This window comes from Rhamphochromis longiceps, linkage group LG3, assembly GCF_057381845.1.
Source record: "Rhamphochromis longiceps isolate RC_006_pf linkage group LG3, R_longiceps_female_GT1.1, whole genome shotgun sequence".
Lineage (NCBI taxonomy): Eukaryota > Metazoa > Chordata > Actinopteri > Cichliformes > Cichlidae > Rhamphochromis > Rhamphochromis longiceps.
Genome location: NC_140559.1, coordinates 10,024,404 through 10,045,061, shown reverse-complemented (window position 1 = coordinate 10,045,061; position 20,658 = coordinate 10,024,404). Strand labels below are relative to the sequence as shown.

The following is a 20,658-nucleotide window of genomic DNA, read 5'->3' as shown; positions in this document are numbered from 1 at the left end:
CTTACAATGACTGTGTCATCTGCGTATTTGATGAAATACCTATTGGCCTGTGCACTGTGACAGTCATTAGTGTACAAAATATACAGTAGAGGAGAGAGACAACAACCTTGTGGTGAGCCAGTGGAAGAGTTCAGCTGTTTGGAAAAACAGCCGTTTCCTCTCACACACTGAGATCTGTCAGTTAAAAAGTCAAAAATCCAACCAATGAGATTAAAATCAAGTTTAAACTGGTTAAGAAGTTTATCAGCTAAAAGATGTGGCTGGATAGTATTAAAAGCTGAAGAAAAATCGATAAATAAGAGCCGAGCATGAGCTTTGGCGCCATCAAGATGGCGATAAAGGAAGTTCAACAGAGTGACCACTGCATCATCCACACCTCTACAAGGCCTGTAGGCAAATTGTAGAGGGTCTATAAGCTTCTCTACTTGCTGCAGGATCTCCTTCCTGACAAGGTTTTCAAAGGACTTCATCACTAAGGATGTTAGAGCGACAGGCCTAAAATCATTTAATGATGTAGCAATGAAGTTATTGCTGCCCATCTCCGCCTCTACCTTATCCTTGTATTTTATATTGGCTTTTTTAATTTCTAATCTGATCTCCTTCCTAATTTCTCTAACTTTCGAGATATTCCCTTCAATAAAAGCTTTTTTCCTTTCGTGAATCAGCCTCATAAGAGCTTTTGAAGACCATGGTTTGTTATTAGGGAAAAAATGCACAGCCTTTGAGGGGATAATCATGTCTCTGCAAAAGGAGACATAGCTGCAGACAACGTCAGTGAGTTCATTAATGTCTCTACATGATTCTATAAACACCGACCAGTCTGTACAGTCAAAGCAGCCCTGCGGGGCTAAAGAGGCATCGTCACTCCAAACCTTTATGCGGTGTTTCCTCACTTTCTCTCTTCTCAGTACAGTCTTGTAAACTGGCAGAAGATGCACCGTGTTGTGATCCGAGGATCCGAGGGCGGTGCCAGCCACAGATGTATACGTAGGCTCCCTGAACTGTCTGGCATTAGGATTGTGCCCACCTCTTGCTGTCATGGCAGTGAAGAAGAGGTCAAAGTGGTCCCGACTCAGTTTCAAGGTCAGAAGATACCTGCACGGGGCATCGGTCCTCTCAACAAGTTCATTATAGATGTTAAGTGCACTTATGCCATTAGCAACGAAACCATATATGGCAGTCTTCTTTTTGTTGCGTGAAGTGGCACCATTTTGTCATACTGCTGGACCTTCACCCCACGAAGCATCCTTCAAGCTGGTCTCAGCCCTGTGTTTAGTTGTTGGCTTCATTGGAGCTTTGTAACCTTTTCCAGGAGGATTACGGCTGCATCAAAAGCTGCATCTACAGTGCGCACAAACTCTACAGTTGCAGCTCAACCTTTAAAGTCCTCCAACTTCAAGCCTTGTTCACAGACTCCATTGCATCCGCTACACTTCTGCTGAAGAGCTGTGCTGCCACGTGGACTTTCATTTTTTTGTTTTCTCCACTGTAAATGAGTCGTTTTAGCCTGTTACCTATTTGCAGATGACACTGGCCTTCTCTGATGCATCGATGAGGAAGTACACAATGGGAATTTTCCATCACTCATTGACAGCCACAACCGTGAGGACCAAGGCCCGGGTGGCGAGTGTGTTGTCAGCTTCACCAGTGACTGTATTTGCATCACAATGGAACTGGTCCCCTGCAAACTCAGTCATCCGGTGGATGTACGTTTCATCCATCATTAGAGCACACACTGTGTCCTTTCCCTATTCTGTTTGCCTCCACATGACTTCTCGGTGCTCTGAAAGATGCTGCTGTAAATCCAGGATCAGCTGAGACACTACACAGTGTGGATGGTGTGACTGTGTGGCAGCGCTTTATTAAAATTCTCATGCACATACTCGTATACCTTTGTACCTTTTTTGGGGAGCAAAGAAAAAGCAAGAAGGTATTGGAACCGGAGAATGAACGTTTTGCAGTGCTGTAAATGCTTGCGTTTGATGCATTGCTTGGATTGTTTTGCCACGAGTACCCAGCATGCAATGTGCAAAAGTCACGTGCAATTACCTTTTTCTTTGCCCCCAAAAAAGGAATGTACAAAACGAAGGAGAACAATGCCGGTCCTTACAAAGACAGACTCGACGAAAATGCAAAGAAAAGATATGAGGAAAAAATCAAAGGAGTGAAAGGGTCAGACCCTTACGAGCACACAGAGTGGACAAAAGACGTCAGCGTGCTGCCCAACTTTCACCACGCTCATATTTATAACTATACGGTTCTTGGAGTGAGTGCATACACATACACAAGCCCAGATACAGTTTACCGACAGATGGGTACAGGACTTTGAAAAGCACCGTGTAGAACGAAAGTTTACCTTACAAATCATCTTCATAAATACACATTCGTTAACCGTTTATTAATAGGACCTTTAAACTCAACGGTAATGAATTAGTAGTGGAAATAATTTTTGGTACTGATTACAGAAATGTAGTGTAACCGGTGTGCTTCTGCGTTGTGTCTGATAAAAAAGGTAAAAGAAAGAAAGACCTCCAAGTAAATAATTTACCCACTCCAGCTCCTCTCCCACAGGGGAATTGTAGAAAAGGGCATTTATTTTTACATTAAACATAAAGTATGCATTTACACGTAACATATTTGACATAAGATAATAAAAAAAAACAACAACATGAAATCCAACATACCTGATAAAAAAGGTAAAAGAAAGAAAGACCAAGTAAATAATTTGCCCACTCCAGCTCCTATGACCAAATACAAACAGTGGGGAAGAGGGTTAGCTCAACCCACCACAACTTCCAAGCTAGCAAGGAGTATATATTCATGTTAGCATTTATGGTGCCTAAAACACATTTATGATACACACATACTACACACTTATAACATCTTACAAAAACAGGCTTAATAATGACAATAATTGAACTAAAATTGCAATCAGAAACATCAGGGTGGCTGATGTTTTATGTGTGTTTTAAAGTGTTGGAAAGAAATGACACCCACCTCTCCCACAGGGGAATTGTAGAAAAGGGGAAAGGCAAAAGGGGTACACTGTATTTATAGTACTGCACCAAAGAAAAAGAAGAAAAGAATGAGGGGCTCTAATTGATAATGAACACAACTACAGGTCCTAAAAGTCAGGTATAAAAGGAGCAGTTTGGGAGTTTAGAACACATTTTGTGAAATTATAACAATGTGATTTATGACTGTTACAGTAGCAGTGACAATAATATTGTATGCTGTAATCCTACTGGGTTATTAATGATACAAAAATCTGTCATATATCCTGTGAATAAAAGTATATGTTTTTGTCTATGTATTTCGCATTTCGTATGCTGTTTTGCCTACAAAACACAGCAAACATTACACACTGCCACAATAAACAAAGGAGCATAGCACGATTTCTGTTCAGCGCCATATAAGACGTATTAACTACTACAAAACACTGACCTTTGTGGAAATGCTTGGAGCAGACTAACATGTGAGCTGGAGTGTTTTCGAACGGTGTATTAGGTCTTCGGATAGTGGCAATCCCAGCCATCCGTCGCCTCTTCTTGACTTGGGAGACATGGCTTGGACAATTTCTCTTCCACGCCGGAATCCGATAAAAACCAATCGCTTTACCCGTCGGCTTCACGTGGCTGTCGCTCGCCCGGCTTGTGCAGTTAATAATACAACAGCTTCTTGCCATTTTTTATTTCTTTTTATCGCTGTGTAACTGATTTCAATTGAAAGCCTGCGTGCGCTAGTACCACTTGCCACGAGTTCCCAGAATCCTTTGTGGTTTTACCCCTGAATGACGTCACATTTTCAATCTCTATCCGGTTGTTCAGTGATGACGTGACGAATCCTGCTTCCGGGCCTAAAGTAGTCTGCGTTTAATATGGCGTTTGTGTTGTTAACATGTTTAATGTTTTGTATTTTCTTCTATTTGATCTCAAAAAGCTCCTAAAACAGTCAGTGATCACTGTTGACCTCCCTCGGCTTTTATTACCACTAATCATTTATTTAAGCTCAGTTTTTAAAACCTTAGGATGTAACTACAGCCCAGCCCATGCAGCAGTATATGAATGACTAACCTCGTATTGTGGATGGATTATCTCAGTTGTTCTCCTGGCTGAAGTTTGGTCCTTTTACAGCATCCTGCCATGCGATTACATTTGTTCCTGACCACCGAGAACACTCACATTAACTTTTATCGAGTGGGAAAAAAGTTAGCTTGTTTATATTATGCTAACATAGCTGTGTCGCTAGCGGTCACGTAGCACATCATTATATACCAGCTAGCCCAACTTCAGTAACCCTACAAACGTCACTGCTGTTTAGTTTTCTGTCTTCATTTATGCTGGAAGTGATAGCAGAGCTGTACGTTTGAATTTGTTTCCAAAACCCCGCAGTCAGGACATGCTATATTGTATTTAGATAGAAGCTAGCGAGCTAACTTCCTGCTAACTTCTAACTCCGTTAAATGTCATAAATTCCGTTTTCATGGATGCCTGGATGTTAAACTCAGTTGTTACACCTGGTAGAGCAGAACGCTGATCATTTTATTAAAGATGAAAGACTTTAGACAGTTTTTCAACTCTCAGTAATGCCACAGTGATCGTTTGATATATGGACCTGCAGCGGAGTTTAGGTCCAGACACGGCTAGTGATGTCAGACTGAACGACCGGATTGAGAGGCGGTTTATAATTTCGAGTCAGAGGTCAGTTGGACTCTTTTCATGTTTAGTAAAATATGACACAAAGGGACAAATGCCTAAAAATACCTGCTAATGTATTTATAACTGTAAAAAAATCATTTAATAATACTGTAAAATTCAAGACCTTTTCACTCAATCGCTACGGTGTTATCTGCCACGTTTTCTCTGATTGGTCAGAACACCTGACATACACAAATTCCAACGAAACAGATGGAGGTTCTAGAACTTGGCCCCGCCCTGTTTATGTGTAGAATTCCCGCCCTGGTAGCGTCGCTCTGCGGGCGGAACCGTGTGACACAACTGGATTTGACTAACAGTGGCTATAACCAATCAGAGATCGGTATTAAGACGAGCTCCGCCCGTGTTTGCAAACAGTGTTCCGCCCCCTCAATAGGAATGACCAACGGGGGCGTTGCTAGTGGGTGGAGCCTGTCTCAGGCTCGACCCAGTTTGAAAGTGAACCAACGGCTCCAGTCGCAGCTTCAACCCCAAACAACAACAAGAACCCGAGACCCGGAGAACCAGACTCGGTCCAGTCCGTTTCACCTGCAGCCGGCCCTCCTGACGAGTGAGTACCCCGATCGGCCTTCCACCGCGGGGCTGCGGTAAAATAGCAGTGTATTTGAGCCGGAGATGAGCTGGATGTGCCGGGCATCTTGTTTCTGATGTGGGCATCCAGAGAGAAAAGATCCGGAATAATAGCTGGAAAACGGGAATAAAATGTCCGCTTTGACGGTGGCAGCCTGGCGGTGGTGGGATGTGGTGTCCTTCCTGGTCCTTTGTGTGCTCCCTCTCGGAGGACTGATCCAGACATGTTGTTGTAAACACGAAACGCCCATTTTGGAGTATGAATGCCAGGAAATAGCCTGACCCCGTCTATATAACGCTGACCTCTCCGATGCATAGACGGAGCCCTTCGTTAAAAATGCGCAGTAGACGTAGAGACTGTGTGTTTCCATTGCAGCACCGCCCGTATCAGCATTACCGGCGGTGCTTTGGGATAAATGTGTCCGTGAATCACCGGAGAGCCCCGCGGTGCTCTCTGCAGCCTCTCTACGGGTTTACCGGGACTGCGAGCGACTGTTAGCCGCTGCTAGCAGAGGGGGATGGGGCGGCTAGCTCCGCAGAGGGCGGGAAGCAAATGGTGGTCCATTGTTCTGAGAAGCTAGCGTGGCTAGGCTAACCGCAGCGGCCGCAGATCAGCGCGAGTCCCGGATACTCCCCTCCATCCGCCCCAGCGAGGCTCTCACACCTCCAGCCCGGGGCGTACAGCGGGTACCGGGCTCCGTGGGGAGCTTCCAGCGCGGACATAAGGAGGAGAGGCTGCCGAAGGGCCTCCCTCTGCCCGGCAAAGAAAATGGAGCCCGTCTGCTGCCTTTGTTATTCACAACGAGGCCCAACGGGGAGCTGTTACCGGAGATTTACCGTTAAATACGGGCTCATACCGGCGGAATATAACCGGTTTATGGGTTAAAGTCACAGCGTGAAGAACAGCAGACTCACGGGTTAAAAGGTCATTGCACACAAACGTGTTTAAAGCTGAAATAAAGGTTAAATCCAGTCTGACAGCTCATCGTTATTGTGTCAGTGATGTTTGATCTGTCAGGAACAAAAACACCCGTTAATAACCCCGATCAGCTCCTCTGATCAGGTGTTATCAATAACATGGACCCACAGTGGCTGACCATCAGGTTTCTCTGTGATGAGTTTAGTATTTGGTGGTCAGTAATCACAGCGATCAATAATCACCACCAGCACACTGAATGTAAAATAAACCCATGTTTCATTACTGATGAAACTATATCACAGCAGGGGTCAGAGGTCAAGTGCCACCCTAGTGTCTTAGTATTTACTGACAGGTCAGAGTTGAATTGTGAGTAAATATAAAGTCCTTTATTGTTATTGTACGTGTACAACATTATGGACCAAGTCTATAAATGCATATCTGGTGTCTGCAGCACTGCCTCGGCTCTCCGTCCCCCTCACTCTTCTTCTTCTGTGGTGGTTCTTCAGGCCGCCACGATGATGCGTAAAGACATCAACAAGCCGAAGGGGAAGACGTCGGCGTACGCCTTCTTCGTGCAGACGTGTCGAGAGGAGCACCGCAAGAAGAACCCCGAGCAGTCGGTCAACTTCGCCGAGTTCTCCAAGAAGTGCTCCGAGAGGTGGAAGGTGAGGGGGAGGGGCTGCAGGTACCTGGTCACATGACCACCTGACCCATCAGTGTGTGAGTAACAGCTCACCTACCCGTGTTCAGCTGTCCTATCAGGACACAGTAAGCTGCAGCTCCAGCTGTTTGACTGGTTATAGTGGGAGCAATAAAGAGTTGTCATGGTGTTCCTGTGCAGCAGCTCCAGTCACAGACTTACAGTGTAAACTCATTCAAACCTTTGGCAGGTTAACAGGCTGTGTGAGCAGAGTCGATGTTCTGTGTGCGCCTCGAGCCTCACAGCACAAACTGCAGAGGAGCACGGGGTGAATAAAACCACAGCTCAGTGTTGATGTTCACTCTGAGGCAGCAGAAACAGCTGCTTACAGGCAGCACAGACTCAGAGGATCCTCCTGCTTCACACTGAGCTGTGCAGGACTCACCTGCACAGGTGGATCAGCCTCTGACCTGTTTGTTACGTGTCACATACACGGCCGACACACAGAGGTGAATGGGTGGAGTCATCACGAGAGCTGCAGGCCACAGCAGAGCTGCTCGTGATGTCACACGTGTCGCTGTGACATCACGAGCAGCTCCAGCATCACTGCTGTGCTCTTCATCACCCAGCATCAGTGTTGGTCAAGTCACTGGAAAAAAGTAACTAATTACTGATTACTTCCCCAAAAAAGTGATCCTGTTACTTTACTGATTACTTATTTTCAAAAGTAATTAGTTACTTAGTTACTTTTTAAAAACACGATTTACAACCTGAAGAGGTGATAAAGCGATAGATCTCTCAGCCCAATTCTACTTTTCTACATAATCCATCATACAAAATGTAATCAGATGGAAAAGTCTCTTTTTAAAACTTGTTTTATTAGTTTTAATCTTTTAACTTTATGCATCAAGCAAAAATTTAATTATATGCAACATTCTCTGACTGGAATAAATTGGTTTAACATTTAAACCTATTTTCTGCACATTCCAGCACATAAAATAAAATAGTTTTTGTGTTTACACTCAGTCTTTCAAATAGATGCAAGTAAAACACAGCAGAAAATAAATAAAGTCAAAGACTCAGCGGTCCTGTTGCTCTATTTTCACCTGTAAAGCAGGAGTGGGGCAGGCGGAGGGTTACCCTGGTGCAGGTGTGCCGCGGTCAGTGGAAGGATATGGCAGCTCTGTGAGTTTCCCATTACGTCGTAGCTACTCGGTGCTTGCTTGGAAGTTTAGGGGTTTTTTCGCTGTAAAAAGAAGTTTTCTTCCCACGCACAGCGGACACTAATGTTTTTGTCACTTTTTATGGAATCAAACTCAAAGTAAGGTCAGTACTTCCACGCTTTAAACGCTGCACGCTCATACTCTCTCCTGCACTCGATATATGATCCATTGTTGATCTGCACACAGCTGTTGTCACTAACGTCGCACTCGATTACGTCACTGTCGTGAGACATTCTCGCAAAAAATCACGGTTTTAGTAACGCAGTAACGCAGCGTTCCTACGGGAAAGTAACAGTAATCTAATTACCGTTTTTTCAATAGTAATCCCTTACTTTACTCGTTACTTGAAAAAAGTAATCGGATTACCGCGTTACTGCCCATCTCTGCTCAGTACAAGAGCTCAGACCTCTCCACACGGTCACAGCATCATGAGTACCCACTGTAACATGACAGGCAGGACAATTACAGGAAATGAAACAATGAAATGTGAATAAACTCTAATCCTTCAGAACACATGCACGGCGTGGTGAACGCACTGGTTCTTACGGAGCTCTCTTCTGCTCAGTCTGAGCACTCAGCACAGTCAGTCTGTCAGCAGAGCAGTGATGTGACCGGTTATGAATCAGCTGCTGTGTGTGTGTAAATGTGTTTAGTGGCAGCTGGTGGACTGTAACGTGCTGCTACTACCAGGAGGTGGCAGCAGTGCACACAGCAGCTGTTTGAGGAGCACGTAGAAGAACATGTTGATGTCTGAGAGCAGGGCTGTGTTCCAAAACTCCATCCTGTCTGCTTTTCCTCATCGAGGTCACAAGTGGATTTGGAGTTAGGAGAGGGCAGAGGGTGAGTTATGGTCACCTCCCCTGAACGTGACGTCAGAGGATGGACTACAAAATGCTGGTCTTAGCCAGGGCGGGTTACGACAAAACCATTTTAACCATGGTTAAAATGGTTTTGTCGTAACCATCGAGCACGGGTTGTCATGGCCATATTAAGCTGTATGAATGTAATTCACTGTGAGTGGTTTTTTCTCCCACACCCTTTGAATGCATCATTAATCCCCCCTCCACATGGAAAACCGCGCTGAGCGTGCGTGTTTACACTACCAGACAGGGAAAGGCGACAGCGGCAGAGTCAGACTCACTGCTGGTTTCACAAAGAGGACGTCCAAGAAAATGCAGTAACCTGCAAAACTACAACAGGTAACATGACCACAGATTTATTCCACCAGCTGAAAGTCATCCTCTGTTTTAAACAACGTAACTGCTCCTTTAGCTGTGTGTTGTTTTTGCTGCTTGGTGGTTGCTATGAGCTTTAGCTGCTGTGGATGCCACACGTGCCGATATTTACATGAACTTGAATTCAAGGAGTCTTAAACTGCAGCTCGCCCATCAAGACGTATCGTGATATTTACATCGTGTTTCATGATGGAGCCAAAGATATCACAACATTAGACTTTCCTCAGTGTGTTCTAATCTGTTGTTTTATGCAGCCTGTGAAATCTAAGGTTTTAATGTTAAAGAGGGAGATTGGAGTCAAATCCACTGATGCTTGCAGCTTGTTTCCATGTTAACAAGCTGGTGGGTTTACAGCAGAGGCTCAGAGTCAGTTTGAGAGAGCGTCACTTTCGGGAGGAGAAGATTTCCACCTGTGATTAAAGCGTCTGGTGCACAGTTTACTGCACAAACCCCAGCAGTGAAATACTGCAGTGTGCTGTGTGCTGCTGCTGCTGCTGGGACAACAGGTGTGTCAGAGTTAAAGCTCTGTCCTCACACCGAGTCACTTATTGCTCCTCTGTAATGATGGAAAGGAGTTCTCAGCAGTGACACAGAGCCACATGTCTCTGTGACCAATGAAGCAAAGCGTCTGAAAACACAGCCTGTTAGTGTCCATCCCCACTTATCCAGGGCTGGGTCGCCCAGACCTCCATGTCCCCAGCCACCCCCTCCAGCTTGTCCGGGGGAACACCAGGAGTCCCCAGGTGGAGCCCTCAAGCACCCCACCATGGGTTGCTGAGAACGTACGTTGAGGCGAGCCGACTATATATATCTGCTACCTCTGAACTTAACGCACTAATTAAGGTCCTTCCCCACCAGACAGGTGACCATGTCCTAATGCTGGTTTTGGTAACTGGGGATCGGTCTGCCAGGGTCTCCGCCCTTGGCTGCTGCATAGCCCGTAAAAGGGCACCCTCCCTGGGCCGGGCTCCAGGATGGGTCCCCAGTAACCCTGTCCTGTTCCCTAGTTCTTACACTCATAGGGGTTTTTGAATCACTCTTTGTCTGACCCTCACCCAGGACAAAATCTGCCACGGGAGACCCTACCAGGGGACAAAAAAGCCCCGACAGCATAGCCCCTGGGATCCCTCTCAAACACCTCCACCACGATAAGGTAGCGATTCACAGAGGGGCTCGTTAGTGTGATGGATCAGTTAAAGTCATGAGTCACAGACACACAGTTACAGCCTCTCACCCAACAGATAACCATGAGCTCTCCTCTGACAAACCCTGAGCTCCACCCGAGCCTCCATCCTCAGGACCGTTTGCTCAGGGCCCAGAGGTTTGGGACAGAACAACATCTGGATGCATGTGTGAAACTTGTTGTGAGCATCAGTCAGCACGGTCAGTGTGAGCTGAGATCACATGTTCTTCTTCACTGGATGAAGGAGCTCAGAGGAGCTCAGGGCCTCACGGAGGGCTGAGGAGGTCTGCGAGCAGCTAACAGTAGTGTGTGTGTGTGTGTGTGTGTGTGTGTACTGTCAGGTGTAAACTGTCAGGGACAGGAAACAGTTCAACCCTTAATGTAAGAGACTGGCTCCACAGAACAGCATGATCACTTCCTGTGTGCTGGACTCGTACATCATGTGAGCACTTTAGTTAAACACATCTGGTCAGGTTTGAGGAACTCACGCTCTGCTGTTACTAAACTCTAAAGACTGTGTGCAGGTCACATGACTGGATTATTCCCATGTTTCATTCCAGTGTAGACAAAGCTCTGAGACAGGGACTGATAACAGCTGTAACATCTGCAGCACAGATCCACTGCAGGGAGTCGCTGATCAGTGCTCCACTGCAGCTCAGGTCAAACCCTGAGACAGATGTGTGCAGCTGTGGTTGAAGCAGACAGGTGCAGCTGCTCTTACCTGCTGATGGAAGCATCTGGATTCCAGCTGTGTTCAGCTGGTCCCAGCAGGAAAACTGGTCCTCTCCCTGAATCGATTCTGTATTATTCTGCATTGTTTTCTGTAAGTGTGACCCCGGGAGTTCAAAGGTCAGAGGTCACACACTGACTGTCTGCTCTCTGCCTCCAGGCTCTGTCTCCCAGTGATAAGAAGTGTTTCGAGGACATGGCCAAAGCCGATAAGGTGCGCTACAACCGTGAGATGAAAGACTACGTCCCCCCCAAAGGCTTCGGAAAGAGGGGCCGCAAGAGGAAAGACCCCAACGCCCCCAAAAGACCCCCGTAAGACCCCAAACACACTCTGAAGGTCCAGGTAGCACCTGACACACCTCATGTACTGATGTAAGAGCCCAAACACACTGTGAGTCTGTGGTTTGAGTGTGCCAGCAGGGGGCAGCACAGGGCTGCTCATGTTTGAGTTCAAACACAGAGGCAGATCCTGGATCAGCTCTAGCCTGTCTGTCTGCAGGTCTGCGTTCTTCGTGTTCTGCAGCGAGTACCGTCCCAGTGTGAAGCAGCAGTATCCTGGGCTGTCTATAGGAGACTGTGCCAAGAAGCTGGGAGAGATGTGGAGCAAGCTGTCCCAGTCTGAGAAGCTGCCGTACGAGGAGAAGGCCCAGAAGCTACGAGAGAAATACGACCGGGTGAGGCTCAGTCACACAGACAGAGGGTAGAAACCAGTCACAGTGTGTGATACAGGCAGGTATGAAGGGTGTGACGAGCTCAGAGTACATCTGGTCCTCAGAAACATCAGCCTCTGTTCTCCTCTGTACTGCACGGTTCCTCTAATCTGTGCATAAACACATTTTCTGCACACGATACTTTAACACGCTTGAATAGTTTTAAATTACATTAGCTGCTTTTGTCAGCTGTTTGGAGACTGGAGGGTCACATGTCCAATCTGAGGTAACTGACAGTAAAATAACATGTTCATATGTTTGAGCCCTGATGTCAGCTCTGCAGGTGAGGCTGAGGAGCAGGAAATATGTACCCATGTTAAAGGGCCACATATAGTTTGAGCTGTGGGTGATCTTCAACACATAACTGACACGTTCCAGCAGGTTTTAGATAAACTGAGTGTTCGTCTGATTTCCTCTTTATTTCAGGCTTCTAGCATTTTCTGTGTGGTACGAACATTCAAAGGAGCGTTGTGCATTTTAATATTTCACCACCAGGTGGCAGTGAAACCGATTCATAGACTGAGGCGCTCCAGGTCCAGCCTTCAGTCTGATGCTGCTGCTGAGCAGACGGGTCCTTTATTCATACAGTTAGACTTCAAACAGACAAATAAATACATGGAGACATGTGTAAAACATTCAACTTTACTGAGCGCGTGCACTGAGCTCTCTGTCAGGCTTTTATTTTGTAATCCTTTACTGAGCGCGTGCACTGAGCTCTCTGTCAGGCTTTTATTTTGTAATCCTTTACTGAGCGCGTGCACTGAGCTCTCTGTCAGGCTTTTATTTTGTAATCATTTACTGAGCGCGTGCACTGAGCTCTCTGTCAGGCTTTTATTTTGTAATCCTTTACTGAACGCGTGCACTGAGCTCTCTGTCAGGCTTTTATTTTGTAATCCTTTACTGAGCGCGTGCACTGAGCTCTCTGTCAGGCTTTTATTTTGTAATCATTTACTGAGCGCGTGCACTGAGCTCTCTGTCAGGCTTTTATTTTGTAATCATTTACTGAGCGCGTGCACTGAGCTCTCTGTCAGGCTTTTATTTTGTAATCCTTTAGTGAGTGTGTTGCCACAGAGGATAAACTGCTTCCTGTGTGTTTCAGGACATGGTGGCGTACCGCGGCGGCGGCACGTATGCCAGGAACCCCAGCTCCTCAGCTCAGGGAGGAGAGGAGGAGGACGAGGATGAGGGCGAGGATGAAGAGGAGGAGGAGGACGATGACGAGTAGAGACGAAGAGCTGCAGCTGGGAGAGAGAGTGTTAGAGAGAGAGTGAAACAGGTGTGTGTGTTTCAGAGTGCAGGTCAGGGGGCGGAGCCTCACAGCAGGTGTGTCTACGTTTCAGAGACTTCCTGTTCCTCTGTTAGGGTGCGTTTCTAAACACCGTCCCCCTCTGATAGAAACAAGGTTCCACCTGACAGGAAGCACACTAACACTTCCTGCTGCAGCTGATGGCAGGGACAGAAGAAGAAGAGGTCAGAGGTTAACAGCTGCTTGTGTATAGATCACATGACTCCATCAGGTGAGTCTGACAGCATCACCTGGGTACAGACGTTTATTTAAACAGCCTCAGCCTGGCTCACAGGTCACATGACCACAGGAGTCATGTGACTGAGTGTCGGTGCTGGTGACACAGAGGGAGGCGGAGTGCTCTGAAACACACACACCCGACCACAGAGAGTGTGTGTGTGTCACTGTGTGTGTGAGAACAGGGTGTGTGTGTCTTTACAGTAACGTGTGTGTGTGAGGTCATCAGATGTTAAACTGTCCCACAGCAGAGGACAGTACAGTAACCCCCCTCCTCTCACTGTTACCATGGTTACCCCTGCACCCTCCACCCCTCCTGTGTGTTACCATGGAAACCCCCGCCCCCTTCAGCATCATGTTGTTTTTATGTTGTGGACGTTTTTGTTCTTCGTTCACTGTCAGAGTAGAAACTTCAACTTTTATAATAAAACAACCACCTGAGGGAAAAGCCCACCCAGAGTCTGTGCTTACTCGCCGCCGCCCACCCTGACTCACTCACACACACACTCACACACACCTGTGATCTGTGAACATGCTCTCTTCAGCAGGATAAACCCTCATCCTCACTGTTTGTGAGAGACTCACGCAGCGCCCTGACTGCTGGGAACAGAGCCTGTCCTGCAGATGTTACGTCATGACTCCAGAGGTTAGACCCGTCACAGTGCTGCTACTAAATATTGTCAAGTCCCTTTTTCATTAGCACCTGCTCAGATCGACTTGCCTCAACTCGACTTGGGGTGACAGATTTTGCGTTACAATCGAGTACTACCTAATGTACGTGGCCGTCGTCATAGCAATGCGGCCGAGCGTGACGTAGTTAATACGGGACACAAACACTGCAACAAAGGTGGACGTCGAGGCGATGATATAAAATCTTCAGAGCCAGCCCTGCTCTGATATCCTTAAGACATTCTGACACAGGCCTGAGGGGTCATTCTGGTTAAATGGCAGGTAATAAAATGGCAATAAATACCAAAAGCAAGGGCCTGAGGATGGACCCTTGAGGTACCCCACACGGGAGTGGGACAGATAAGTTTATCAACAGAGACAAACCTCTGTCAGACAGATGTGGCTTCAGTCACTGAGGCAGCTCCTCTAATGACAGAAATACTGATGCACTGTCAGAATCTGCTGTGGCATCTAAAAGGAGTCAGTGGTTAATAAAAACAAGTGCAAACTGTGCTGTGAGTACTTTAAACCTGACTGAAATGCCTCAACAATACTGAGTTTGAAGAAAACAGGGTTCAGTGATGTCAAAGGTCAACCTGCGGTTAACTCTTTACCTCAGCTGGTAAACACACTGATGATTTAAACTAGTGTTGGTCTTATCAACAGATCACATGACGTCTGTGTTTTAGCCTATACAGTTAAGGTTTCTGTCCTTATTTAGTTGAATAGTTACTGTTAAAGTTATGAGTCCCTCCTACAGGTAATACCTGCAGGAACTGCACCTTGTTTCTCACACCTACAGCTGACTGCCTTCAGTGTGGACGTCCTTTCTTTATACGGTGTTCATCACTGAGTCCGTGACTTTCCACGGGGTCCTTTTGTCCTGTGTTTGTGTTTCGTTCTGAGAGAAATGATCAGCTGTAACATCCTCGGTACACCTCCATCACCAGCTGTTTGACCTGCAGCTGGAGCGAGCAGAGCCAACAAACTAACAGTGAGCCCATGTGAAGTGCACTCCACATGGAGCAGGTCATCTAAACAGAAGGTTGGTGGTTTGATTCCTGCCTGCATGTCAAACAGAGGGAATGTTAGAAAGCTCTTGCGTGTCGTGTGTGAGGCATGTTGTAAACAGTGCTCTGATTGGTCGAGTAGGACAGTGCTGTACCAGTCCATGCTGAGAGGCAGGTGTAGCACATATTAATGTCATATGACATCCATATGAAGCGTGTGCAGTAGCATCACTCTATGGGAGCATTTTACTTTGGAATAATCTGTTCAAAGGTCCCTGCAGCTCACTGACATGCATCACAACAAGCTGACCTCTGCATCCACCAGCGTGAGCAGCAGGCCTGTCAGTATAATTCCTCTGTTATTGGTCGTGATGGTCTTTTAAAGCAGCGGTCCCCAACCCCCGGGCCTCGGACCGGTACCGGGCCGCGAGAGTTGAGGCTCAGGTGTGAAATGTCTGGTTTTCAGGGTTTTTAATCGGTTTTCAGCGTTATTTCATTATCGTTTTTATCATTAACTCGGTTTTCCTGGGTCTTTTCACGTGTGTTATGAATAAATCTTTTTTTTTCGGTACCGGTACTAGTTTTATTTTGTTGTATTTTTTTGTGTTGACAGCTTAAAGGCCGGTCCGTGAAAATATTGTCGGGCATAAACCGGTCCGTGGCGCAAAAAAGGTTGGAGACCGCTGGTCTAGAGGATGAGACGTACAACAGTCAGTTAGACACTGATTGTTTGTAAGTGCGGTGCAGGTGTGATGTTGGCAGTCTCCCAGGATTGTTGTTCCCGCCTCTTTACTTTCTGTTTTTGTTCCTTTGTAAGGTAAAGACCCTACAAAGTAGGGCTGCTCAATTAATCGAATTTTAATCACGATTACGATCTGGGCTTTCAACGATCATTAAAATTGACTGAGACAATTATTAGCCCCTCCCTCGTGCTTTACTCTCGCGCTGCTCCGTGTGGCAAATCGAGCGCACCTCTCTGCATTTCGAACACGCATCACAACAATAAGAGGACCCGAGGGAAGCTCGGAAAGCTAAGCAGAAGTTATTTGGAGAGGAGAGTGACTGCTGTTGAAAAGAGAGGTAAAAAGCCTTCAGCGGTGTGGAAACATTATGGGTTCAGTCAGACGTGGATCAAGTAGACACAGTGTGTAAACTTTGCTACGATGTAGTACTCACATATCTATATTATTGCTAATATATATTGTAATATATCTATATCACTAAAGCACTTCTGGATGGATGCAAACTGCATTTCGTTGCCCTGTACCTGTGCATGTGCAATGACAATAAAGTTGAATTCTATTCTATTCTATTCTATTCTATTCTAGCTGCACCACAGAGCAACACTGCAAAGTTCACTAAACACAGATGTTTACTTTTTTCATTTATTTCTTATATTGCAAACATTTGCACTGTTATCAGCAGTGTTGGTCAAGTTACTTGAAAAAAGTAATCAGTAACTAATTACTGATTACTTCCCCCAAAAAGTAATCCCGTTACTTTACTGATTACTTATTTTCAAAAGTAATTAATTACTTAGTTACTTTTTAAAAACACGATTTACAACCTGAATAGGTGATAAAGCGATAGATCTTTCAGATAATCCATCATACAAAATGTAATCAAATGGAAAAGTCTCTTTTTAAAACTTGTTTTATTAGTTTTAATCTTTTAACTTTATGCATCAAGCAAAAATGTAATTATATGCAACCAAGGGCGTAGATTTGGTTTTGGCGTTGGGGGGAACGGATGATTCAACCACCGAACCCTGCCCTCTTTCTTTTTTTTTTTTCCTTTTCGTCTTTGCTTCTTGATAAAAAAGGAGAAATATACCTGCCTACTTATGCTATTCTACATGCTTTAAACCATTTAAAATTACAATTCATAGTTTTACATGTGAATTATATAATGTTAAATTACTGTTAAACAAATGACTGACTAAGTATTTTAGGCTTTAGTTTACTTCAGCCATATTCCATATAAATCAGGTATCATACAAAAATAAAAATAGAGTCATGACAATAAAAGAATATGACTTTAAGGACTTAACAACATTACTTCAGTTATAGTACACCAACATCTCTGACACATCAGCACTAAGGGAACACTGAATGACCTGGTGGGTTTTGTCCATAAAACTACTCATCTAAGATTACCACAAAGTAACAGATCTCTTAGCAAAATTATGCAACAGTTTAGGCACTACTGCCCCGATCAACTGATGTTTTATTCTAAACATGAACTACTGTTACAGCAACAGACATGGACTACATGGGGGCAGGGATAGCTCAGTAGGTAGAGTGGTGGTCCCATGATCGGAAGGTCGGGGGTTCGACTCCACTGAACGGCTACCCTGAGGTACCCCTGAGCAAGGTACCGTCCCTACACACTGCTCCCCGGGCGTTGCATTGGTGGCTGCCCACTGCTTCACTGAGTGAATGGGTTAAATGCAGAGGAACTATTTCCCTATGGGGACTAACACGCACACTTTACTTTACACTTATGCCCCACACTACAACCAATGTTCACTATGTGAAGCAGCCAAACACATGCCTGCTCCTCTCGTTAACTGAGATAAACTGCTGGCATATTTGTTTTACATCTATACAGGGAGTGCAGAATTATTAGGCAAGTTGTATTTTTGAGGAATCATTTTATTATTGAACAACAACCAAAGAACTCATTAATATCAAAGCTGAATGTTTTTGGAAGTAGTTTTTAGTTTGTTTTTAGTTTGAGCTATTTTAGGGGGATATCTGTGTGTGCAGGTGACTATTACTGTGCAGAATTATTAGGCAACTTAACAAAAAACAAATATATACCCATTTCAATTATTTATTTTTACCAGTGACACCAATATAACATCTCCACATTCACAAATATACATTTCTGACATTCAAAAACAAAACAAAAACAAATCAGCGACCAATATAGCCACCTTTCTTTGCAAGGACACTCAAAAGCCTGCCATCCATGGATTCTGTCAGTGTTTTGATCTGTTCACCATCAACATTGCGTGCAGCAGCAACCACAGCCTCCCAGACACTGTTCAGAGAGGTGTACTGTTTTCCCTCCTTGTAAATCTCACATTTGATGATGGACCACAGGTTCTCAATGGGGTTCAGATCAGGTGAACAAGGAGGCCATGTCATTAGTTTTTCTTCTTTTATACCCTTTCTTGCAGCCACGCTGTGGAGTACTTGGACGCGTGTGATGGAGCATTGTCCTGCATGAAAATCATGTTTTTCTTGAAGGATGCAGACTTCTTCCTGTACCACTGCTTGAAGAAGGTGTCTTCCAGAAACTGGCAGTAGGACTGGGAGTTGAGCTTGACTCCATCCTCAACCCGAAAAGGCCCCACAAGCTCATCTTTGATGATACCAGCCCAAACCAGTACTCCACCTCCACCTTGCTGGCGTCTGAGTGGGACTGGAGCTCTCTGCCCTTTACCAATCCAGCCACGGATGTGGTGGTCCCCACATCCTTCATCATCATTCCCGTCCCCAAGAACCCAGAAGTCTCAATGTTCTGGCTGAGCAGGAGAGGACACTGCAGTGACCATGACAACCAACTTATGCATCCCACTGTTGCCAGGAAGAAGGATCGTATGAGGACAAACAGCAGAGCCAAAGGAAAGAGATCATCTCTCACTCATGGCTCTACTCCACTTTACTCCACCAGGGGGTGCTGTAAGCAGCCTGGTCTACAGGGGGAAGTAGCTGTGGCCAAAGCCCTGGCTCCACACATCAGGATCCAAAATCAAGACTGAACAGTGTGCCACCATCACCTGTAGAATGTCACAGCCTGGTGTCAACACAGGTAATGGAGACATTTCATTGGCCACACCCACATCAACAGGTGCAATAACAGGACTAATGGTTTGGAAAAGACAAGTGGTGGTGACAGTGGACTCATCTCTGTGCTTGTCCTGCTAGACTTCAGTGCAGTAGAAAAGAAAGTGGTGGATCTATGTTTCTGAGTGTGGGGCCATCAAGAGGCCACAATATTCATAGAGGGGCCAAGTATTACTCCAGCAGCATGTACAATGCTCATTCTAACTGCTGTTTCCTTCTTATTTCTTTGTATACATGCAGCTCACACTCGACTGTGACTCCTGACCGTGTTTATGGGACAAAGGTTTTGTTCTTTACATTGTCTTTCTTCTATATAATTGTTAAACATTTAATAAATATGTCTACAAAAAAGATTTTAAAAAATCAGACATTTCACACAGACACCCAAATGATTTCTGCCTGATGAAGGGGGCTGAAGGTGCCCTGCTCTTGACCAGCTTCTGCTGCTCTCTCCCTGCTCACTGTCAGCAGCTGGCAGGCTCAGGTCCTGCCTGAGACTTTTCATCTATCACTGCCAAAGAATATGGGAAATAGCAACGCACAACATGCACATTACAAAACAAGTACATGGACCAGCATTACATTCATTAGTGAAGTGCTGACATTCTCTCCTAAACTTTGGGCCTTAATTGATTGATTGATTGGTAATTTATTTCAACATGTGAACAATATACAACTACATTTAGAAAAGAAAATAAGAGAGAAAAAAATACTATACAAATTACATACAAAAAAACCCGTTCTGATTAATTTACATGTTGAAAGGGAAGAAGTAAACACTTATTTGATCCCACCCCTTTGCCATAAATTATCAGTTAATATTTAGTCAGCTTCCTTACTGATATAATTTGTAATAAAAATAGTGAACAGATTTCTGATATACTATATCCTATAATATCACATCATGAGTTTTTTGTTTGTTTGTTTTTAAATAGAGACATTCACTTAATTTAAATATTTTCCTTTTCTTTATAGTTGGAGAAGATCATATTTTTATAACTCTTTTTGAACAGTTTTATGTTTGGACGTTGCTTTAATTCCATATTCAGACTGTTCCACAGTTTCACTCCATGAACAGAAAAACAAAAGCCTTTTCTTGTAGTACGTACGTGATTTTACATTACTGTTAACTAATGTTTGCTTTGCTTCTTAACCAGTGAAGCAGCGAGGGGCTTTCTGAGGTTCCTGCTCGTAAATGCCCAAAATGAGTCGAGTATTTCTGCAACTACAAACTCTGTTTTCATCAGAGGTATAAGTATTACAGCACTGTGTCAGAGCCACTGAGGCTGGAACACAGAAAAAGAAGTGGATGGATTTATTTTTAGACTTTATTGCCTGGAACCAACCCTTGTGTTGTCCTTGGGTCATTTTTGTCCTCTAAAGAAATCTTTTGCTATCAAAAATTTGTTTTTTATTCATCAAATGGTCTGAAAATAACAGAAGTTATTCATTACTATACTATGCATGATTGCAATAAGTTTTAAGTAATTTGATTTATTTATGGGGTTTTTATTGGATTTTATAACACTTGTGGTCCTCGTGGACAGAAATGACCCCAAAGTACAAAGTGTTGCAAAGAGCCGTATTTTCACACCATACTGCTTTCAAACATCTTTGATCTTGGATCACTGATGTGTGGGGTCAAGCACTGGTCATAACAACCACAACAGGCAGCACAA

General features: G+C 44.8%; 1 protein-coding gene across 2 annotated transcripts; it reads left to right on the top strand.

Moving 5' to 3' along the window:
- The first annotated feature begins 5,105 nt into the window (after positions 1-5,105).
- Positions 5,106-13,897, top strand: LOC146672846 (high mobility group protein B2-like). Of its 2 annotated transcripts, none has more exons than XM_085401623.1 (5): positions 5,106-5,265; positions 6,711-6,869; positions 11,375-11,526; positions 11,714-11,888; positions 13,024-13,897. In XM_085401623.1, exons 2-5 carry the CDS (start codon positions 6,720-6,722, stop codon positions 13,147-13,149), a joined length of 603 nt encoding a protein of 200 aa, XP_085257749.1. In that variant the 5' UTR covers positions 5,106-5,265; positions 6,711-6,719; the 3' UTR covers positions 13,150-13,897. The 2 variants fall into 2 exon arrangements, with proteins under 2 accessions (XP_085257749.1, XP_085257750.1); XM_085401624.1 differs by having other exon boundaries at positions 5,111-5,265; positions 6,656-6,869.
- The last annotated feature ends 6,761 nt before the right edge of the window (positions 13,898-20,658 follow it).